The 23,687-nt window shown below is 40.7% G+C and overlaps 1 protein-coding gene across 2 annotated transcripts; it reads left to right on the top strand.

Annotated features, from left to right (window-relative positions):
* The first annotated feature begins 13,647 nt into the window (after positions 1 to 13,647).
* DDIT4L (DNA damage inducible transcript 4 like) lies at positions 13,648 to 17,961 on the top strand. Of its 2 annotated transcripts, none has more exons than XM_048847869.2 (3): positions 13,648 to 13,847; positions 14,225 to 14,362; positions 15,354 to 17,961. In XM_048847869.2, exons 2-3 carry the CDS (start codon positions 14,275 to 14,277, stop codon positions 15,839 to 15,841), a joined length of 576 nt encoding a protein of 191 aa, XP_048703826.1. In that variant the 5' UTR covers positions 13,648 to 13,847; positions 14,225 to 14,274; the 3' UTR covers positions 15,842 to 17,961. The 2 variants fall into 2 exon arrangements, with proteins under 2 accessions (XP_048703826.1, XP_048703827.1); XM_048847870.2 differs by lacking the exon at positions 13,648 to 13,847 and adding an exon at positions 13,854 to 13,942.
* Positions 17,962 to 23,687: the final 5,726 nt, after the last annotated feature.

Here is a 23,687-nt window from a genome sequence, read left to right as displayed (position 1 = left end):
TAAATTCAACTGGTGCCAGTCACCACAGCCCTTCATCTTCCTAAGGTATATGAATTCAACATCCTGCATTTTGTTTTGTGTCCCCCTCAGATGGACTTTACAAAATAAGAAAAGGAGTACTTGTGGCACCTTAGAGACTAACCAATTTATTTGAGCATGAGCTTTCGTGAGCCACAGCTCACTTCAGAAGTGAGCTGTGGCTCACGAAAGCTCATGCTCAAATAAATTGGTTAGTCTCTAAGGTGCCACAAGTACTCCTTTTCTTTTTGCGAATACAGACTAATACGGCTGTTACTCTGAAACCTACAAAATAAGAATTCACAGTTCTGTCCTAATTAACACTACTGTGAATCAACAAAAAGAAAAGGAGGACTTGTGGCACCTTAGAGACTAACAAATTTATTTGAGCATAAGGTTTCGTGAGTTACAGTTCACTTCATCGGATGCATTCAGTGGAAAATACAGTGGGGAGATTTATATACACAGAGAACACGAAGCGATGGGTGTTACCATACAGACTGTAAGGAGAGTGATCAGGTAAGGTGAGCTATTACCAGCAGGAGAGCAGGTGGGGGGGAAACCTTTTGTAGTGATAATCAAGGTGGGCCATTTCCAGCAGTTGACAAGAAGTCTGAGGAACAGCGGGGGGTGGGTTGGGGGGGGAGAATACTTTTACTTTTTGTAATGACCCATCCACTCCCAGTCTTCCCAATCAACAGTAACTTTACAGATGTCACTGAAGTTACACTGGTGTAAACCTGTGTACACAAAATCAGAATCAGGCCCAAGGATTCATATGCTCTACATAGACAAGTGGCAGATTCATCCTTGTGAGGCTTGTCTCTCTCCTATTCAGTTGCTGCTGGGAGAGATGTACCCTTGATGTGGTGCTGGCTGACCTTCCCCCAGTGCCCTAGGACAGTTCTGGGGATATAGAGGGGCTGAGAGGGCCATGCCCCCCTAACCCATCCCCTTTGGGTGATTTGCATGCCAGGGATGCATAGATAGATGGCCATTACACTTCTGCAAGTGCAGGTACTTGGATTGTCCCTAGCCTGTGTGTATTGTTCTTGGCTGGGGTGAGACACTCGGCAGCCTCCGTCTGTCCCTGCACATGGACAAAAGACAATCTGCCCCAAGAAAACTGGCTGTTATGTACCGTTTCTTGACACCCTGAAAGAGAAGGGAATCCCTCTGCCCCACTTTGAAATGTGCCAAGCATTGCTGAGAGCTCAGATATGTATTATGAATGTGATAAGTATCTCAGTACCTAAGAGGGAACCTGGCTGAAAATAATGGCAGATGCACAGCACCAGTCAAATACTGGCCAAAAAAAGCCCCCTCTGTGTGAAACTAAACTACTAATTTAATCCAATGAAGTGAGCTGTAGCTCACGAAAGCTTATGCTCAAATAAATATTGTAGTCTTTAGGGTGCCACAAGTACTCCTTTTCCTTTTGCGAATACAGACTAACATGGCTGCTACTCTGAAACCTACTAATTTACTGTGAATTACCATTCCTTTGGGTATATTCACTGTTTGGCATTAATAGGAAAATAATTTACTTTGTAGTACATTTAATGGGTTGTGGGAGAGCATCTAAAAACTTCATTTGTTTCTCTGTACTTCTGTCTTTGTATATGCTTGAATGTGTTAAATGTTTCAAAGACTTGTGGAAAATTCCGTCCCAGTGGAAATAAAATGTGTCCATGGAAATATTTCCTTGGAATTTGCAAAATTAAATAGTGATTTTATGTAAAATGGAAACAGTAAATCTTTTGTTAAGATTTAATTTCCTTACCATGAAATTGTCATCCTTTAAATTGCCAATATGCTAGGATGCCAAGTACTACATTTGTGTGATTGCATCTTACATTGTGGAGGGGAACTCTATTAGAAGACCTTCTATCTCTTATATGATACATACTGGGAAAATTGTCTCCACTATAATTATGTTATCAAGGAAACGGATTCATTAGCCATAGCAGTAGACAACAGAATGTATTTAAAACCTGTCCCTCTTGGAATTTGAACTAAAGTGATGCCATTTTCAGTTCTAAATTGCTATAAACAGTGTATCTTTTAAAACTGTTTTTCATTTAAATTAAAAGCTTGATCCTGATGATCTTGTTCACATGGGTGGTTGTGTCAGTAAGAGCTCTGGAACTAGGCTGTAAATGAAGGAAAGCTATTCTTTGCTATATGGAGTATGAGAGTCCTGTGTCTGTTGCAAAATCTGAAAGTAGGAGTCTTCGATAAATCAACAAACAAGATGCATCCTAAAATAAGTACAGTACTTCTCTTGTAAATGTAGAACGTCCCTCGTACGGGTCATCAGCGGGGTTTGAATCGGAGACCTTCAGCACTAAAATGACTTTCAGTTTTTGTGACCTGAGCAAAAAGAATAACTCTCCTCGAGATGGTAACGATAGTAGTCGTTTCCACAAAGAGACCAAGAATTGTATCCCCCCAAAGTTGTGTGTCCCTTGTAAGTCAAGACCTCTGGCCAAACGAGAAGTACTCAATAGCACAGGGTTTTCACTATTGGTAAACCACCTTAAGGCTGCTCATGGTCTCTTCAAGAGTGACCTCCCAGGATATACTCCAACACTCGGCCTTCGGAGTTAAAGTTGTCTTTCATCCAGACTAGCTCCTTGTTAGTGTCTCTAACTACAACTACCTGTATCTTTTTTCCCAGCAGTCTTTCGTAAAAGAACTGTGAGATCCCATTTCTGATCCTCTTGTACCCATATGACTTTGTGTAATACTATCATCAGGAGATGTGCCGTGATGCCCCTCCCTTTGCAGGGGTCATCGTTTCCTTTCAGATGACCACCTTTTTAGCTCAACTCTGGCTAGGGCTAGCAGGCTGACTGGTCCCTGGTGCTCACCACCAGCCCAGGCCTCAGTATGACCTAGAGCTGCCTTGAAGGCGCTCTGTCATGCCAAAGTTGCACAGTTCTTCAGTAGGAAAACAAAGTATGTTCTTACCTCTATATTAGATAACATCTCGTAACTAATATGAGGTAAAATCCTAGTGAAGGCAGGGCAGTTTGTAGTTTTAACAAATGATCGTGTCAGGGAGCCAGGCAACCTGTGGAACTAGGGAACTTGGGAGCCGAACGTCCTGGCCACCTGCTTGCTGACCTGATTTCCACCAAAATTTTCAATGGAATCAACAAGTTCCTGCAGAATTTTCTGATGGAAAACTGTTCCATCAGGAAAGTTTCATTCAGCTCTAGACCTCTTCTTCCTAGACTGCAAACAGCTATGCTACAAGGTAACAAACTCATCTACATTTCCTAATCATGTCCTCGTTTAAGTTGATGATGGGGGGGAAATACTCCCACTGATACTGAAATAAAAAAAAATGAATGCTGGTGGTTGCTGATTCATTAGATTTTTTTTTTCCACACAGCACTGTAATGCTAATATTCAGTAGCTAGCAAATGACTTTTGTTGCATACTATTTATAGCAATCTACCATTTCAAAACTTTAATGTAAATAGAAAATTAAAACAGGGCACCCACTCCCATTTAGTATTTTTTTCTTCTTTTTGGTGGGGAGTAGGTTTTTTTTTCAATCCTACGTTGAAATGTTTAATTATTTAGACTGAGGGCTTGTCTGCACTACAGTTTATGAATAAGCCATTCCCTGTGAGTGACATAAGTAACATCTACCTAAGCGCCGGTATGTCCGGGGGAAAGCTTCTCCTGCAGACATTGAGGAAAATAAGTCTGCTATCCACCAATTCTATAAATGGATAGGTCTATAACGTGAAAAGCAGAACATATGTAAAAAATTAGTCATGACAAAAAGTAAATACAAACCATGTTTCAGTAAATTGATTGCACTTTGTTCCGTTACACATACCACAATCTGATCGTGACCTTTATGAAAATGATTAATTCACCCAAACCATAGATTAGAGAGAAAATAAGACTGGAGTAGTGATGACAATAAAAAAGATTTTGTCCAACCTCAGGGGAGAAAGTACTTTTTAAAAAAATACTGTTCATAAATCAAAATATTGGGTCTGGCCTCAAAAAAACAGCTCAGTAGTTCAGCCCCAGGTCTGTATGACTACTAAATAACCATCTAATGGATCTGTGACATTGAATTGGAAACATACCATTAAATGAGAATTCATGGTAACTTGCTGCCAGCGCACGAAATCTGCAATCATCAAAAAATACAAATTATAGTCTTCATCATTTTATAATTATCTGATTCAAAAAACCCTTAATTTTTCTTTTCTTTTTTTTTAAATAAAGACAAATAGTCGTCATCAGCTTAAGCCCTAATTTGGTTCCCCTTTCTGGAAGCCAGTTAAGACATGAAAAAAGTAATTTTTCAGGATGATACAGACTTGCCTAAATTTCCACAGCATGAAAGCCTGGAAAAGTTTTTACTGACTCTCTTAGTCCATTGGTCCTTCCCTTGATTCAGAATTCTCCAGTTTAGAGTCTTATTTGGGAAAATAGGGCTGGTGATGTTTTCTCCACCGTCTGAAACTTTCATCTTTCTGTAAAGATCAGTCTTCAAAAAGTGCAAAGGCCTGATGTCCTAAACTTATTTATTTAAAAATGACTGTGTGCTGTGATTATAGTTTTTTCTTCATCTGCGTATTACACTCCATCAATTATACAAGAAATGCACTTCAGGAAAAGGTTGTATTTATTTCACAGTTTGCAACACCACCTTATTCCTTCTTGGATAAGGCTAAGCAGTCTGATTAGCATAGTAATCAGTTTAAATATAAGTAGGCTTGAAAGGATTAGATTTATATCAGTAAACATCGATATCACAATATGCATACAAACCGACAAATATTTTCATCCACAATAATCAAAATTTACACAGAGGCAAAGTAAGAAAAATGCAGCTTAGGAACTTATTACAGTCAAAATCCAGTGCTTTAGACTTCTGAATTAAGGTTGTTACAAATGGACTAGCAATTGAATAGTAAAAACAGGTATGATTGGTTGATGTAAGAATATCTACTTTGTATATTTTGACAATTTTTCAGTGGTTTATAAAGCTTTAATTTTTGAATTCAACATCTACTATTATGGAATTGGTTTTCCCCCATAATTTCCTGTAACTGAAAAATTTAAATTGATAAAAATCTTTAAAATAAACATAGATATTGTGATGCTGGTAAACCAAGTGCCAGCACTGGCCAACGTTGTAGGTGCTACCAAAGGACTGACAAACTCAGAGCTGGAAACCAAATCAGCTCACCCAAATGTAAGGTTTGTTCAGAAAAGGTATTTGTTTGATCAGAATGTATTTCGTGTTTAGACTCCTCTCTAAAATGCTTGTACATTGCTGCATGTATTAATCTCGCTTGTAATGTCTGTAGTCCAGGCCATGAGGAAATATGTAACTTTTGCTTTATAACTTTGAAAATGTTTCCTCTGAACTTGTGACCCCAGGCATGGGAATTGTCCCCCTGCCCGTTAAAGAGGCCTATGAAGATTAAAGGGGCCACTAAGGAACATCACAATCCAAAGGACTGGTGAATGGCCCCATAACACCTTGGAAATGCTGCCCGCAAGGGAGCTCATCTCATCAACTGGAAGACTAAATATAAAAGAGGAAATTGGGTCACGAGGATTTTTCATCTCTTTAATGTTTGGACTCTCACAGGGTCAGAGACACTAAGCTAAAGCAGAGATCCCCAGGTTCAACCTGGGTCTGCCCTGAAAGACATTTTGAATGGACTGATTACTACATTACTTACCTTTAGGAACCATAGATAGTTAATCATATGTTTGCTTGCTTTAACCTGTAAAAACTCATTTCTTTTCACTGGATAATAAACCTTTAGATAGTTTATTATAGGATTGGCTACAGATGTTGTCTTGTGGTGTAAGACCTAGGGTACCAGTTGATGTGGGTAAGTGACTGGTCTCTTGGTACTGGAAGCAACCTGAATATTTTGTGATTTTTGGTGTAAGTGACCATTTGTCACTAAGCCCCAAGTTCTCTATTCTGACCCTAGGCCCTATTCCTTGCATACCTTTTCACACTTAAAGGGCATATATGGACTGATCTAAAGGCCAATAATATCACTAGGAGTCTTTCCACTGACTTCAGCATTTTTTGTATCAGATCACACCTGAGGGCCCCTACATTAAGATGAGTCACTGGGGAAAAGTTTATGGACCAGAGGTTCCAATAACTTAGATGAGCCATTGCACATTTACTTTGCACAAAGAATTACCCTGATTTTATGTATATCCCTGACCAAACCAGCCTGACTCCAACAACCTGGCTCTTGAATATTTATAAAAGGTTACAGATTTCCTTTCTTTCACCAACTCTTGTAAGCTTTCCTGGTTCACAAATCTGCGCCACATCTTGTACTCATTGGGTATGTCTACATTGCACAAAACCCAAACCAGCATCTGCAGCGAGCCTCAAAGCGCTCACACTATGGAGATAAAAATCATAGAATCATGGACTTTAAGGTCAGAAGGGCCCATTATGATCGTTTAGTCTGACCTCCTGCACAATCCAGGCCACAGAATCTCACCCACCCACTCCTGTAACAAACCCCTCACCTAGGTCTGAGCTCTTGAAGTCCTCAAATCGTGGTTTAAAGACTTCAAGGTGCAGAGAATCCTCCAGCAAGTGACCCGTGCCCCACGCTGCAGAGGAAGGCGAAAAAAACCCAGGGCCTCTGCCAATCTGCCCTCGAGGAAAATTCCTTCCCGACCCCAAATATGGCACACTACACCGGTAAAAATAGCCGTGTAAACGTTCCTGTGTGGACACAGGCAGTGGCTTGGGTTTCAGAGCGCAGGCAAGAACATCTACATGGCTATTTTTACAGGTGTAGCGCGAGCCTGAGGCTGTAGACTCAAGCTTGGAGATTCACAGCCACAGGTGTGTTTTGCAGTATAGACATACCGACTGAAATCAGGGGGAGTGTTGTCAATAGGATTTCAGTAGGAACAGAAGCAGATGTGTTGTGCTTTTCATGCATCACAGTATAAATATACTTTATAAACTGTATCACTTTCTCTCTCATGTCTAAACTGCTAGAAGCCAAATATATCTTGCCTCCTGACAGATCATGAAAAACCACCTGTATGATTGAATTACACTAGACCTTTCTGCCCCTTCATCTATGTTGTTTTGCACACCATTCAAACACGGGAATTATTTTATAACATTTCCCCTGACCCCTCCTCATATGGTGGCAGCCTCATTGCAGAATGCTGAGAGAGAGACAGAAATACTCATCTAGGTTTGTTCAATTTCTAATTCTCGAACTTCTGCTACTCTCGCTACATTGATTGCAAAAGGCTCATTCTTTTTAATAATTGTAATAATTCAGTGTTCTGTGTAAGCAAGTTATTAAACTGGACCAGACTGCAGAGATAAATTAATTACTTAATCTCTCTTTAAATCAACTATCTTGGTTAAAATTTCCATAGAAAGTCTGAGTAAAAAACTAAAACGTAGATTTCCTAAAATCAGCAGCAGAGAGACCAAGACACAGACAAATCCAAACATGATAGAAGAGGGTCCTCTAATTGTGCTTAAGCAGAAGTCCTTGTTGTAGTGTCTAGGCCTCTGTCTTTCCCGCTCCCTGATCCAAATTGGTGCTCTGCATAAGTAGCTCTGGAGATTAAAAGAGAGTGAAATATTATTAGCTGACACATGAATTCTTATGCCAGTACCTTTCAAGATTTGAATGTTTACGTTCAATGTTCAGTAATTTCTTCAGACCATCCAACCATTAATAAGAGGCTTAATTATTATCCAGTACATAAGAATTATGCACATATGCCAGTAGATAAAGAACAGGGAATCCCAGCCAGATTTTACAAACAGTTTTGTGTGTGTAGTTTTGCACAAACGGTAGTGTACATGTAACAAGAGTGAATTTTTCCTTCTTCTTTTAACATATCTACACTTTTAATCACATAGATTAGAAGTCCTGGGATGAAATCCTGGCTCCACTGAAGTCAGGGGGAGTTTTGCCATTGACTTTAATAAGGTCAGGATCTCTCTCTTGGACTTTAAGCGGAGAAGGAAAAGTAACACATTCTCCTTGCAAATAATACACATTGGTTGGCCCAAATGCCACATCCAACAATACTGATAATGCAGTGTTTGGGGTGTGAATAGTGTAGTGCTACTTTAAAAAAAAAAAAAAAAAAAACGGGCTGGGGGGGCTCAAAATGCACGTGAACATCTGTTCTGTAAATAGGATTGCCGTTCAAGGTTATTTCCCAAATGCACACCTACATTTAGTTATTTACACTAACAGAATGAATCATCCAGCATTTTAGGTTTCCTGCATGAATAATTTTTTCTCTCTCTCATTGAGGGTCTTTTGTCTCAGATTTGGGTTTTGATAGGTTCAGAGGTATGGTTGGAGGTTGGGAACTCCTGAATTCTACTCTCCATTCTGTCTTTGGCTCCCCCTGTGGCCATGGGCAATCATGAACTTCTCTGCCTCAGTTTTCCATCTGTAACATAGGGCTGCTAATACCCATTTACAGTACAAATTTCACAGAGATGGAATAGAAAGTAACTGATGTTTATATGGGACAGTAACACCGGAGGTACCATTTTCTTAGTGAATGGCCAGATTCTCAGCTGGTGTACACTGTTATAGCACCATTGACTTCACTTGAGCTACAACAATTTACAGAAAATGAGGCGGATAAGGCTAAGGGGTAAAACTATGGTCCTGACTACTTGTGGTTATTAAACATCCTGTGGCACTTTTCATAAGGGTCAGAGTGTTACCCCTAGAATTCTTGGTCAAATTCAAACTTGGGTAATTATAAACAGAGGGTAAAATCAGGCCTTGTGCCCTGAGGAGGTATCAAAAGTGGACATTGAAGGCAGCTTATCATCAATTAAAAATAATTATGTCACAATAATTTCGTGAGTAACACCTGGGATTGTTTTTGTTTTGTTTTTTAAACTGTAATCAATTCTGAGACATCACTAACAAATTCAGTTGTTTAAGATTAAGGTCACTGGATAAAATCCTAGTCCCAGAGAAGACAATGGCAAAACTCCCACAACTTCAGTAGGGACAGGAGTTCACCAGTTGCATTCCAACTTCTTCTTCTTTAAACTGCAGCACAGTCTGTTGGCTTTAGAACACTATTCTCTAAATCTTCTCCAGGAGGGGTAGATCATTAGAGAAATTTAACACAAAATTGGACAAAGTAACTGTAGTGAACAGTCCTTCATCGGTGAGGGGCAGAGGGAGAGATTACATTAGATTACCTAAAATGTCTCCATAATCTTTCTCTCTATAATTCTGTCACAGAATACATTAGAGGCAGCAAATATTTATTAAGTGTCCAAATGTCTTTTAAGAGTGCAGCAAAATCAAGATGAGAAAAACTTCTATCAGGACAAAGCAAAGTGTGCATTTTTTTAAAAACGTGCATGCAAATTACTTTAATCAGTAGCCAAAAGGGTGTAAATGCTCATACCTGACATATAAGCTTTTTCTATACTCCAAGCTTTACATCTGAAAATTCACATGCCCTAAATTACTTTCTATGAAGACCGATATTGTATGGTGTTTTTCACTGTTTGGCAGAAACTATTTTGAAGTATGGAGTCACTATGGTAACCACTTTTGAGCTCAGAATCATAAAGCAGTTGTGATCACTATCAAAAATGTACGTTTTCTAGCAAGATTGGTTTTGTACTGTAATTCATTTTAGGGTGCATGTCTAAGCCATGTTTCATTGGCCAGAAGGGGTTGACTGTAATTAAGTGATAAAACACCCTGAGGCAGTGTTTCCAGGAAGGATTATTGCACATCTTGAACATATTGTCAGAAATGATGCCCATTAACCTCAACCACCCAAGAAGGTCCATAATCTCCAAGAAACTGCCTGGAATGCCCTTTTCCTGTTATGAAAGGGAAATAATAAGATAAATAAGGCCTACAGATAATTCTAATTTTGACTCAATTAGATGAACACTCCTAACACTATATTGCATAGAGGGAGATACAAATTCACCATTTTAAGCAGGTGTAATTCCAGTAAAGTCAATGGAGCAGCATTTACTTACACCAGTAATTAATCTGCCATGGGGTGTTTGGCGCTGTATATTTTAATTATTTAAATTAATTTTAAAAATCCATTTACCTCATACAAAACATGTGGATTCCTGAAACAGCACTTAAATACATAAAGATCTATCATAGGTCACTATTTTTAACTAAAAATCAGTCATTAACACTAATTATTAACACCTACTCTGATGGACAGCTTTGAAGATTTTCCATCAGCTCAGGTAGAACAGCTCTTTGAAAAACTTTGCTCCCCTCTTCTGTCTCGGGCACCAATACCCATCAGTTCAATTGCTAGAAAGGTCAGGTTCCTGCCTGGAAACTAGTACGGACAGTTGGGATATAATGGGGATTTACAAATGGAGCAAAAAAGCAGAGTTTTGCTTTGTAAATTATTGCATGGCTAAAAATGCATATTACTCAAAATGATCCTGAACTTACTGCGTTTGAAATCAATTGCAAAATTCCCATGGACTTGAGTGAGAGCAAAATTAGACTTGTGGTTGTGTGAATAGATACTCCACTTAGCATTAATGGGTGTTTCCCACACGTATAACTTATGCAGGGGAAAGACCCTCTGTTAATACTCACCATTTCTAAATTAATAATATGGTAGTTGCCTTATCACTTTCTCTGTGGTTTGATTCTATTCAAAGGCAAAACAACCTGTTCCTTCATGGAAGTTCTGGAATTCTTTCCTTGTGTTTTTCTATCTTTAAACTAGAGCCTATTCATCCTCCAGCCAGAGCAGTATTGGAGCAAATTTTCTTCTGTGTTTATGTAAATAGCAATAGGACTGTTTGCCCAAGTGTTTGTTTTCACTCTTAGAACGAGGGAGGCAGAACAAATGTTTATATTAATAAAATGTGTTTAGATTATAGTATTTTTCTTCAATCCGTTTCTTTGTAGTGCAGCTGGGAATCCACAAAGATAACGGAGTTCTTTCTCTTAGAAATAAGTTTACTGCTCAGTGGCTGCAGTTATTCTGACAAACATTGTTATAGAGAGTTTTAAGTGCTGAGAATGAGGGGTCTATTCTCCCTTGTGAAAGAAGAATAGACTCTTTCCTGTGCATAGGTGGCTGCCAGATTAACAGTAATCCATCAGGGTAATGAGCCACAAACTAATAATCTTTTGGATCTGTTCCAGTCAGCAATCAACCCAAATGACTCTTGATGAATGAGAACTTTTAATTAATGAGTGACTGACCTACAAGCAAACGAAACATTTTTAAAGTAGGATGACATAGAACATTGTACTCTGATTTGTCAGCAATCTGTATTTTAATCCTTCCCCAGTTCCAGTACACATTCACCAAATCACATGAATAAAATGCTCTAAAATCCCCTATTTCATTTTTGTTTTCCCTGATAAACTCCCACCAAGGAATTTGCCCTGCTAGCATTTAGAACAATTGATAGCAATTGGAGTGTGTATGGAAAGATTCTGAAAGAGCAGCTCTGCTCCCTGAACTATAGGAGAATTTCCATTAGCTATTAGAAGGCAAGACCACGAGAGCAGGGTCTCCCAAATTTTCATCATAAGGTGAACCACAGCTTAAAAGAAAGTCTCTTGTGAACCCTTCCCTGCTCTTTTTTGATTCAACGAACCACTCCTCATCTGCTGCTAGTTAAATAACACACCTGGGTAATCAACGGCTGTAGTCATTGTTAGGAAATTATCTAACGTATTGTTGCTTCTTTTAGTATAATGTAGCAACTGAAAACAAGTAGAATCAACATCTCCTGACCTGCCAGCTCATGGTAGGGCAGTATACACTACCCGCCTGCCCCCCCTCCAACTTAAAGTAAATTCCACTTCCAAAGCTACATTTAAGCAAAAATTTGACTGTCCTTATGTTTTAGGTCCTCATGTTTATGTTGGCTGAGGCCAACATTTAAACCACCATGATGTTGTTGTCTTAGTTCCTGGCATGAGTTAAAATTGGAAGGCCTGATTCTCCACGGCCTTGTGTAGGCATTCACACCTGTCCAAAATGCTACCCAAATGAGAATGTGCGCACAAGATACAAAGCAATAGAGAAGAAGGCCCAGAGTATTGGCCCGGGTTTTATACCCGGACTCTGAATGTCTTGGCCCTCGTAGCTTTTAGTGGGGTGTTTTTTGTTTGGGTTTTTTGCTGTCAATGATATTTTAAAGAGCAGCAAAAAACTATGGAGAGGGAGTAAAACCTGAGTCAATTTGCAATTTTTTTCCTGCATGCTGTTTGTTTCCATTTGGGTAGGGAGAGTCAGGGAATAAGGGAAAAACTGAGACATTGCTGTCCCCTTCACCCACCTTAAAACTCTTCCCTGTCTCTAAACTGCAGTAAACGTATTTAGGAGCTGTTGGTTGAGGTGATACACTCTCAACTTCCTTGTGGATTACTATAAGTGCTAAAAGTGGCCAATTCATATGGAACAGCACCCCCACCCCTACGTTCCAACCAACCAAGAGCCTGCAGGCTCAGCTTCTAATTTGCTCCCTGTTCTTTGAGAGTACACTGAGTAATGTTAAGGTGCTTACCAAGAACCAGCAGCTATTTACAGCGCTGTAGTAAACACACTAGAGGTGCAGCTCTTCCAAAAGAAATGAACTGGAGTCACCCCATCCACTCACACAGAGATGTAATTTTCTGTACAAACCATGGGTATACAAGTTTTTATCAGTCAGCACACCAAGTAGCTGTATATAGACCGGTTTAGCTCGCGTAATAACTAACTTGCAGGCATGATTTGAGAATTAATACCCCAGTTCTGCCCAAGTGAAGCTTATTGGGGGTTTGATGCCACATTCATTCATGATTGTACAACACTTTGAAATCCCCCCTTTGAAAGCACAAGAGAAGTGCATATTATTATTAACTGTAATACTGTGGGCCTGAGCCTGATCTCACAGTGATGTAAATTAGGAATAATCAGAGGAAGTGAATAGAGTTATGCTGGTTTTACTCCAATGGGAGATCAACGCCGGGCTCTGTGTATCCTTTTTTGCATTATTGTACATCTGTAATACGGCAGCCACCCCTTTATTCATAAACAACAGCTGCTGCATTAATAAAACATGCTGTGTTAATAATACAGTATTAGCCCAGTGAACTGCAGCTTGAAAACGCCTCTGCATTGCGGGAGAAACATGCTTCAAGAGTCCCCCTCTGCAATGACAGAGAACTGAGGTCAATGGGAGAGGAAATGAAGGGGACACACGGGCCCTGGGGAAATGCGTGTGAGTGCACAAAACAGTAATTTAAAGCGACATAAATGTGTCCAAAGCACCCTGGACAACAAATGAAATAAAAGCTCTACGTAACAAAAAACAACCCCCCAAGCGCTTGGCCGCAGAATACACTATTGGGGTGGTGGAGGGGCGGGGGCTCAGCGAAACGACAGGGGCTGAGTGTGACATGTGTCAGGGGATCAGCCTTCCCGCGCTCCCAGCCCCCGGATCTTTTTGACACGGCCGCTGACCAATCCTGAGCTAGACCTCACCTTCTCCTTCCCCCTCCTTGCTCAAGCGTCTCCTCCTTCGCATGAGGGACGAGATGAGTCCCGCCCCCGCTCTGCTCCCCTCAGAGCCTCTTGGGACAGCAGCCAATGAGAGGGGGCAGAGCTGGCAGAGCAGAACGCTGCCTGGGGAACGTGAACGGGGTGGGGCGAGGGAGGTGCACGGACAGGTGGGGGAATGAGAAGTGCATATAAGCTGCTGCTGCCCTGGCGGCAGGTTGATCCGTGGGAGGGAGGGGTTGCTAATGAAGAGCAGCGGTAGACCTTCGCTGTAGGTTTGTATTTGGTCAGGGTTTGTGTACTTCCTGTCACTGAAACGGAAAGCAGCTGTTCTAAATGTAAATATTGTACTTCTGTGAAGTTTTAGCAGGTAAGATGAAATCATGTGGGCTGATTCCACTGATAGGTGAATTAACTTTGTTCTTCATCTGCTTTAAAGCTGTGCCTCCTTTCAGTAGGAAGCAGGAAGGCTTTCATTCGACCCAAGGAAAAAAAATATTTAAGGGGATGAGTAACTGGGCTCCCAGACTCCTTTTTTCCTCTCTTAGCAGGCAAGTGGTCCTCCTTGAGAGTTACTATGAGTTGATGCTGCTGTAGTGTCTCTTAATAACTTGCTTTGTTTGTAAGCATGCTACATGTGCTTCCCTTTCAGTAAACCAGGAGGGCGTAAAGATCTGTTGGAGGCTAGAGTGTACTTTAAAAATGGTTGCAACTAGCAATTTAAGCAGTAAAAGCGCTGCATGCATTTCAGAATTGCTACACCAAGGCTTTCACCACTCAAACATAAGCGGTGAGTATCTTTGACCTTCTCAACCCCTCCTTCTCCCCCCCCCTTTAAAAAGTAAGGCTGCAAAAGGGAAGGAGGGGTCCATCCCCAAGTGGTGTTATAACTTATTATGTGCTAGTGCGGGGAAGTTCATAAATGGGGGATAACTGAGCAAAAGTTATGCTTGTGAATTATTACATGACCACAAGTGAGGTGGGGGGGGGAAACTGATGCAAAATTTTGTAGAGCTACCTCTGACTAATACTTTAGGGTTACTAAAATGATTTTTATGGCTAGATAAGGTAGCTGCAAAGATGATCCTAACAAACTTTTCAGAATGAGTGGAAATCAGATTTTTCAAGAATTGCAGTGGCTTATCCTGACTCACAAGTCTAGTTATTGCCACCTATAGTGAACCAGTTTAACTGTCTCTGCATATAAACCTGTTCTATTACTCATGCACTACAGTATACTTCACAGCTTTCGGTAGTTTACTAGGATGAGCAAGTTACTTTATTCCATGTATGTACTAAACAATCACAGCCCTTGGCAGCCTGCCACACTAAAGACTGATCACATTAGAAAGCAGATGACCAAGTGTGAAGCTATCACTTCTCCTTTAAGCAAACTAACTTCATGTTTTCAAGGGGCTAGCTTTTTATCATCCTGCAGCAATAAACATTAGTAACGGCTGAGAAGTCCTCTCCCTAGTGGAGAATGACTTCATTAAGTTTACGGTAATAACCAGCATAATCAAGAGAAGTGTAACTGTAGTTTGAATTACTTAAAGTGACCACAGACTGCTGTTGCAGCACACATAAAATATACATAGTTTTAATTCTCATTCATGTAAGAAACCACACTACAATGACACTGTAGTATGCTCATGCTGACTTGCTGACTATCGCTATTTAATACTTCAGGAAAATTAACAGGTAGGTTTGTTGTCTGCCTCTTGCCAGTTACTGGTATGTTACTATGTGTTTTTCCTCCTCATGTCTTAATTCCCCTGCAGACTTTGACTACTGGGATTACGTTGTGCCTGAACCCAACCTTAATGAGGTGGTGTTTGAGGAGAGAACCTGTCAGAGTTTAGTTAAAATGTTGGAGAACTGCCTATCCAAATCAAAGCAGACCAAACTTCACTGCTCAAAGGTTCTGATACCAGAAAAACTAACCAAGAGAATAGCTCAAGATGTATTGCGGCTTTCTTCAACTGAGCCCTGTGGCTTGAGAGGTTGCATTATCCATGTCAATTTAGAAATTGGAAATGTATGTAAAAAACTGGATAATCTTATCTATGACCCCAGTGTTGTTCCTACTTTCGAACTGACACTTGTGTTCAAGCAGGACTGTTGCTCATGGCCCAGTTTCAGGGACTTTTTCTTTACCCGAGCTTGTTTCGTGTCTGGCAGCAAACGTACTCTGATTCTGAGTCCTGGGTTTCGGCTTATTAAAAAAAAACTTTACTCCTTGATTGAGACAGTCATTGAAGAATGCTAGAAATCTTGTTGCATGTTTAAAACTGTGCCTGTGGCCACTAACTAAAATGTCTAAGTGGAGTTTGATATCCTGAATTTTTAAGAGGTACCTTGCTTTACAGTTTGATTTCATGCACAGCAACCATTGTGCTCTGTATGGGCTGTGCAAACACCCCAATGTGTAAGCCTTCAGGCTGGCATAAGATATTCCCGGTGCAGCTAACTGCCTGCCTTTGCTGGGTGCGCAAAAAAGGCAGGAACAAAGCTAACGTTTTACTTGAAACTTATGGTTAGCATCTAGTTGACCTGTCCTGCGGTCAGCCTAGGAATTGTTACTGACCATTTTTCTATAGAAAGTTCTTATGCCATGGAAATAACTCTACCAGCATAGGTTTATAGTTCCAAAAGGTTTCATAGAAAACTCTAGAGCTCTTGTTAAAGTATTGTTCCACTAGTTAAATATAGTGGATGTCAAACTCCCCTGCCCGAACGAAGAAATAGATCTTGCCTCTTAAAAGGTAGCAGGCTGATCAACCTGGTGCAAAAGTAAATATTTCACAATTTTTCCTACGGGTTATATAGCAAACATAATTTGCTCAATCTTAGGACTATGCCAATTTGCACTGCAATCTCAGCAATGTGCACTTTTAAACTTTTGAAGTGTTAGGGGGCAAATGACTCGTCAAAACAAGTCAGTTGTGTTTGAATATTTTTCCTTTTAAAAACTGGAAAACCAATGCAATTTGGGCAGCAAAGATGGATTTAAATGCAAGGTAACTTCTGAAGCAGAAATGCTAAATCATTGTCTTGGAAACACTTGCCTACCTCATGCTTAGTTTTGAAAATGGAATATGTCTGCACTTAGAGATGCCCTCTTTTTCTGGGCAGAAAACTGAATCCTACTATTCCCTTGCCATACCCCTTCCTCTAAGTGAAACCAAGAAACACTTTAGTTCTCTCACTAGCTCCTCTCCAAAGTCTGCAGGATTTTTCTGTTCTGGCATGGTAGCTCAAGCTCTTCAGAGGATACCTTGTGGGGGTTTCAGTTCTCCATACCACCATAGTGGCCCCACTTTGGTTCTGGAATGGCCTGGCAGTGTCTCCCCTTCATGAGCCTGCCCCCTTCATTCCCTAAGGTAGCTAAAGTTTAGCTAGTGTTCAAGCTGATGCTTACGTTGCTGCTCGAATGACTTTCCCCCTCATCTTCCCTAGAGACTTCCATTTCAATGTCACACCACTTCTGCTGAAAATTAACTCCTCTCCCCATGCTCAAACAAGCTGACCAGTTGGCTTAGATAAAACACAGGAATTTTCAAAAGACCATGAACTGAAAAAGTGACTGTCACTGTCTGTAACTGAAGCAATGTCTTTCAGATCCAGCCAGGAGCATATATCAACACTATGCAATATGGGGGTGAGGGGGGAAAAGGCTTGCCTAATCTTTTAGTCTATTTTCCCTGCCATGCTTCTCAGTAACAGTTCTCTGGCTATGTACCACTCTTCTGGGGGGGAAGCTGAAAGATCCACCATGTCTTGGTTGCTGGCACTTAAGTTTCTCGGAAGATGACTATCAACAGATAATAGAGGGGAAAGCATCTTGGCAGACACATACCAAGTGTCTTGGCTCCTAGTAGTTCTCTTGAAGACTTACCTTGCAAGTACCTAAGTAATATCCACATGTATGAGGCACTTGTAGCACAATTTGACACTTAGCAAGTGTGTGGGTGAAGGAGGGGGAAATGTGTGTGTTCTCCATCAAGTTGCATATTTGGTATACAATGTAACCGGCTTAGGTGGATTACAGAACTGCACTCTTCTAACATTTGGAAGTTACTGCACCGCACAGCTATTGAGCCTTTGACTTATCAGAATTGGACCATTGTAAACTGACTTGTTTTGCACTTGTACTGCTTTTAATGTTTTTAATTTCAATGCCTTAAATGATGGTGTCACTTTGTATTGTTGGAGCTCTCTGCACTGATGTATAGATGTTCGGTCCCCCTGCCCCTGAACTGTTCTTTGGCTTGCCTTTTGAACTTCACAATAGCAATTATTTACTGGCATTGTTCTTGAAACTGATTCCTGTGCAAGAAAATGGGTTTGTCTATCCTGACAATAAAAGTTATATTTTTAACTTTCAAATTTAGGTTGTCTGTGAGATCATTCTTCTCCAACATTATTCATACTATGGTAGTTCCTAGGAGCCCCAGTCATGGCCTGGAACCCCATTGTGGTCAGTGCTGCACAGCTCCTGTCCCAAAGAGCTTGTGTGGTACAGCATAAAACAAGCAACAGGTGGACAGAGGTAGACCAGGGAATATAAGGAAACAATGAAAGAATGTTGAAGTGGTTTGTCCTGACTTTCATTCAGCATCTGGTTGGGCAGTGCTCCATCTTTCCTTTAATTGCCACTAATCTCCCTTCCTCGCTGCAGAGGCCAAAATGGCTACCACTGATCCCCACTGCAAGAACAGCAGGCATGTTGTTTGCCAAGAGGAAATCTGCAGTAAGGGTGTTAACCCTTCATACAATGATGATGAGCTTCATTAGAAGGAGGGATGAGTGTCTGAGGGGTTGTGGGTTCAGTGAGGGGTTCAGTATTCATTACAATACAATGTAAAACACCTTCCTGTGCTCTCTGCGCTTGGCACATAGCATACATTACTCTTTCCAGCTTGGCTTGTGGTGATGTCCACTACTATAAATATCAAATGCTTCCTTAATCAGCTACACAAATAACTATTTATAATGGCTCAAATTCAAATGAGGTCGACATGTTAAACTTTTTTTTGATTCTTTATGCAAGCACTACCTTGAATCTTACTAGAGCCAGTGAGAACGGAAGAAGCCTACCAACTTGTCTAGTAAACATATTGTCTGTCCTCCACAAATACAGCTCCCACGTATGTTCTAGCCGTTTGTAGATGACCGGTGCCTTCAGCGAACCACCCTGGCAACAGACACCCTGGTGGTAAGTCTCAGTGACCAGGAATCGAATAGGCATGGAAATCAGCTGGCTCTTCTAGAGTGGGGAGGAGCTAATGCTGGAAGCATTGACCCTGTTCAGGGGAGAAGCTCCAGTATAGTCAGTCCTCCATCTTTCACAAATATGTGGGTCTTTTTAAAATAATGGATTCCTCTCTGCTGGACTAGACGAGTACAGCGGGATCCATTAGAGAGTATGACTGTAGCATTACTAGATGCAAACTTTAAACTTCTTTATGGGACCTGGTGATTGATAGAGCAGGGTCCTAAACCTGCTATTTTGACTAAATTCCACTGTGATGAACTGCTTTTAATTATGCTGGTTACCTTTTAAAACTTTCACTGTTCATGGGGACTAAAGTATCACTTCGTATTGGGGCAGTGTGGGGAGTCTGTTCACTGTAATGTTCTGAAGCAAGAATTCTTTGCTTATAGGGGTATATGTTGGAGGCAGTAGCCCTGTATAAGAAATAATTCAGTTAAATAGTTTATACAACTATCAAACATATTTCAGATTTAGCTGCTTAACCAGAGTTTGCCTGACTGCATTATTGCTGCTGATCTTGCATGCCCTACTTTATTAGGGTGTTAACTTTCTCTTAGTGATGGTCGATGGCAGTTCTCTTTCCTTTTCTTCTGTTCTCCCACCCTCTCACCGCCCTCCATAATACTAGAGAGACAAGGTAGGCAAGTTAATATCTTTTGTCTCTTTCACCAGAGGAAGTTGGTCTAACGAGCTTTTGAACTTACACCAAGCTCTTCTTTAGCTTGAAAGACAAGTTTTCACCAACAGAAGTTGGTCCAATAAAAGATATTACCTCCCCCATCATCTCTCTCTTATATCCTGAGACCAGATAGCTATACCAACTCCCCATGTCTCTCACTGGACCTGGCTTACCTTCGATGGTAGACGAATGAACCACCATTTGATATGATAAATATTTAAGTAATCATTTTAATTCTTCAATTATACCTTGACTTTATTTCCCAGCCTCAGGAAGAGATAAGGGAACTATCTCCCTTTGCATACTGTCTTGACCACTATATGATACACTTTATTTTAAAAAAAAAAAAATACAGCAGAGGTTACAGACCTTGTCAAGCATCCAAAACCACACTGTTTGAGTTAAGTCACATGGCTCAAAGAATGGAACCATTTTCTTTAACATTTGCCTTAACTCAGGCTATGGCCAGGTTACAGCTGCTGCATGTGATGGTGCCCGGAAGTTTCCTTTTGTGTGACAGCCAAAGTTTGCAATTAAGCCAAACACTACAACCCTTATCCAATAATGAGAATGTTACCTGTGTGTGTGTGTGCACAATTATCAATGTGCATTCCTATGCTATTTCCTTTGTTATATCAGTGGGCGAGCAATGTGTAGAGACTTGCTGCATCCAGGTTTATTACCCTTTCCAGTTTGTTCCATGTAATGTTTGTCCTCTAGCAGTAACTGGGTTATTAATACTGTGAGATTAGTCGTGCATTTTTTTTTTACATCACTCAGCAAATACAACTGTGTAAACAGGAATCTGATGGATGGAAACATTTCTATTTTCAAAACTTTTTTTCAATAAGGTGGTCCATTTTATAGTTTGTACACACAGTACAGGTTTTAATAAACCCGGCTGTGGCTTCAGTGTTCTGTTTCCTGCTAACAGAAATGTATCTGTTTGAAAGTTATTAAACTCCCTAAATGCCCCAGGGTTACAGTGGTGTAAACAAAACTTGGGCTGCAGAGCTTTTTGCCCTGGGACTAAGCCAAACCCTTCGCATGTGCTGGCAGAAAACCCACTCAGGATCCTTCAGACCAAAGGGAAAAGTAGTAAACAATCCCATCAATCACTAGGAACCGCTAAGCACTGAGAGGCGTAAGTTTCAACCACCAGTATAGAAAGACATTGACAAATTGCAATCCATCATCCTCGTCCCCCTCCCCACCCCCCATGCACACAAAGGCTCTCATTTAGCTATGTAGCACGGCAGAAATATGTATTGGGGCTAGTGCTAAGTATGAATAAAGAGTAGGCTGATTGATTTCTTTTAAAAATACAGAATACATAAAGCACTTTTTGGCAACAACCTCCCAGATGCTTGCTTTTTTTTTTTTTATTTACTAATCTGTAAGGACTGCAGGCTTTGCTGCAGTGAGCCAGCAGTGGAGAAAGAAACAAAAGATGCAACCTATTTACTCACTGTCTCCTGGTGCCCATGTTATAATTTTGTTTCTGGCTGCAGCATAAGATTGCTTACTTTATAATCCTGGATTGGATTTCTCCCACCATCCTGTTTAAAGGGCTGTTGTAAAGAGCAGGCTGTTTTTAGTAGGACATTGCCTTTCAGGCAAGGAGTCCAGTGCGCCTGTCACTGGTGGACCTTTTTAAAGAAAGGTTGATCTGAGAGAAGCGAGTGTCTCTTTTTCCTGTTGGCATCAGCAACCTTCTAACTGAGGCTAATAGCGTTGTGTTGGACAAGTTACAAAAGAAAAGAGAACTGCAGCAGCTGCATGTACAGTATGGGTTTTGTTCTACTCCAAGGCGACTATCATTGCTGGCAGTTTCCGTTCTCCATCCAAAGAGAAATCTCCAAAGCCCCAGATCATATTCCCTGCCCTCCCACTACACACACGCGCGTGCACCCTTTTTCTTCATGCCTCAACACACCTTCACTCAGGATGGCAAACAGCTCTACTGTTCCTCTTTAATGGGCAATGGAGATATGGCTCTGTTTGCTAAAAGAGAGGATGCTCCTTACCTTCATGATTCCCTGTACACCCATCTCTGTATGTTCACAGGTGAGCCTCCTCTAAATGTAATCTCCCTCACACTGCCACAAAAGGGTAGGCTGAACAGTTCTTGTAATAACATCTTTCAGGCCATGTCAGGCGCTGGCATCTCTTCCAGATCTCTTCGGGGAGCTTGGTATTTTCTTATTATTATTCATTCAGAACTTATTATTCATTCAGACCGATGACTAGTTCCAATATGGCAGCTTCAGTGTTCCTTCACTAGAAAAGGTATCACTTAAGGTACGAGTGTTGTCTCATTCATAGTGTGGTGCCATAACTACTTAGTTTTATTTCATGGTTCTCTCTTCTATACCACTGCAACATGGTATGCTCATGCCTAGCACTCATTACTGGTTAGTTATTTTTGACATGCTTCCCCCACTTTCTGATGCAAAAGAACTATTCCAGATCGCTAGTCCACTTTAGAGGAGAGAATCTGTGGGCCTGAGGCTCAAGTCTGGAAATCTCTGGAGCTACAGCATCCCTCTATATGGACGTTAAAGCTCCCATTACGCTTTTTCTTTTCTTTTGACTTCCCAAAGTATTTTGTTGCACACTGCACTAGTTGTCCACCTGGTAGCTGTCTGTCTCCCAGAGGTAGCTGCATTTCAGAGGTGCTTTACATGCATAGTTTGTAAAGAGCTTTTGATTTCTTTGAGATACATTTTAGTTTTGTTAGTGTAATATATGATAGGGTGTGATCCAAACACCATGGGCCATTCCATAGTTTGGTTTCCTACAGTAGCTTTTATCCAGTGATCTCAAAGCATCCCAACATTAAATCCAACAACACATCTGTGAGGTAGGTTAAATGCCATTGCACTCATTTTGTGGATGTGGAAACTAAGGCTCAGAGAGGTTGAGGGTTTAGTCACTCCAGAGCACCCTCAAAGGTCACGATGTCAAGACTGCCCAGCACCTCATAGCATTGGGTCCTAAATGACCTGCCTAAAATCACATGTGGGGACAGTGGCTGAACCAAAAGTAGAAGTCATGATTCCATGTATTCTAACAATTAGGTGCCTAAGGCAGTCTATCCTGAAAAGAATGTCGTCAACCATTCCATTTACTGCGTCTGCCAACTGCTTGCACTGCATTACAAACCTATAATGAACTAATGCTAACACAAATACCTCTTCTCCATTAACTCTTTCAGGGACGTGCCCCTTCTTTTAAGGGCAAATCCAGTGTTTTGAATTGCAAGTCCAGCCCAACAGATGTCTGAAGATGAGGGTTAATAATGTTAATATCTGTAAAATATGTTATCAGAAAGTTTAATATGAACTATTACGCTGTTGTTGAACAAAATAATGTATCTAGAATTTTTGTGAGATCTGGCTTGCTTACTTGCTTTCTCTTTCTTTCCAAACAAATATATGTTCTTCCTTGTCACTAAGTAAATGCAAGGGGGAGGGAAGACTGGTGGCAAAACACAAAAAGTCCAGTTTTCTGGATGAAGCATGTTAAAGTTGTTTTGTCCCCAGATTAAAAATTGTGATTAGGGCAAATTGCAAACAAAAGAAATACAGTTGGTAATTGCTCCAGGGACACAGGCAAAGTAATCTGTATCCTGTACACTGAAAGTTTATATGTGCCATTGTGATGCTTAAGAATAATCTGTTGTATTCATGGGGCATTTCACAGTAGATCATTAAAAGAATTCCCAGAATCATTCGTGTGCAGGGCATTGACTGCTTTCAGACATTTAGTCAATGATTTGTTCATTACCATTACTGGCACTCCTGCCAGAAGCAACCATTGTTCTGTGTTAACTTTTAAAGAGACATAAAATAGTTATTTTATCCATTTACAGTATTTGGGTCTTCATCCTGTCCCCTTTCAAGTCAATGACAAAACACAACAGTGGAGCAGGATCACTTTGTGGGAAAACTGGCCCAAATCTCCCTCCTTACTCAGGCAAACCTCCACAATGGAACAAAAGTTCTTTGCTGCATTGTGAACACTGGCAGAGAACTTTGACTGTCCTGCACGTGGCCATAATGTCTGGCATGTCTCCATGTAGCATCCAAGAGCTGAACACTTTTTTTTTCAATTCTTTATGAGGACAGGGAATGCTATTCTGTCAGTATTAGGATC

Source organism: Caretta caretta, chromosome 4, assembly GCF_965140235.1.
Source record: "Caretta caretta isolate rCarCar2 chromosome 4, rCarCar1.hap1, whole genome shotgun sequence".
Classification (NCBI taxonomy): domain Eukaryota; kingdom Metazoa; phylum Chordata; order Testudines; family Cheloniidae; genus Caretta; species Caretta caretta.
Note: the sequence above shows the minus strand (reverse complement) of the source record. Positions and strands in the feature narration are given on the sequence as shown.

What these genes read in the sequence shown, in the direction of transcription:
- DDIT4L (XM_048847869.2), top strand. Translation starts at nt 14,275, where the DNA reads ATGGTTGCAACTAGCAATTTAAGCAGTAAAAGCGCTGCATGCATTTCA. An exon ending in TCACCACTCAAACATAAGCG is followed by an intron (nt 14,363 to 15,353) that starts GTGAGTATCTTT and finishes ATTCCCCTGCAG; the next exon opens with ACTTTGACTACTGGGATTAC.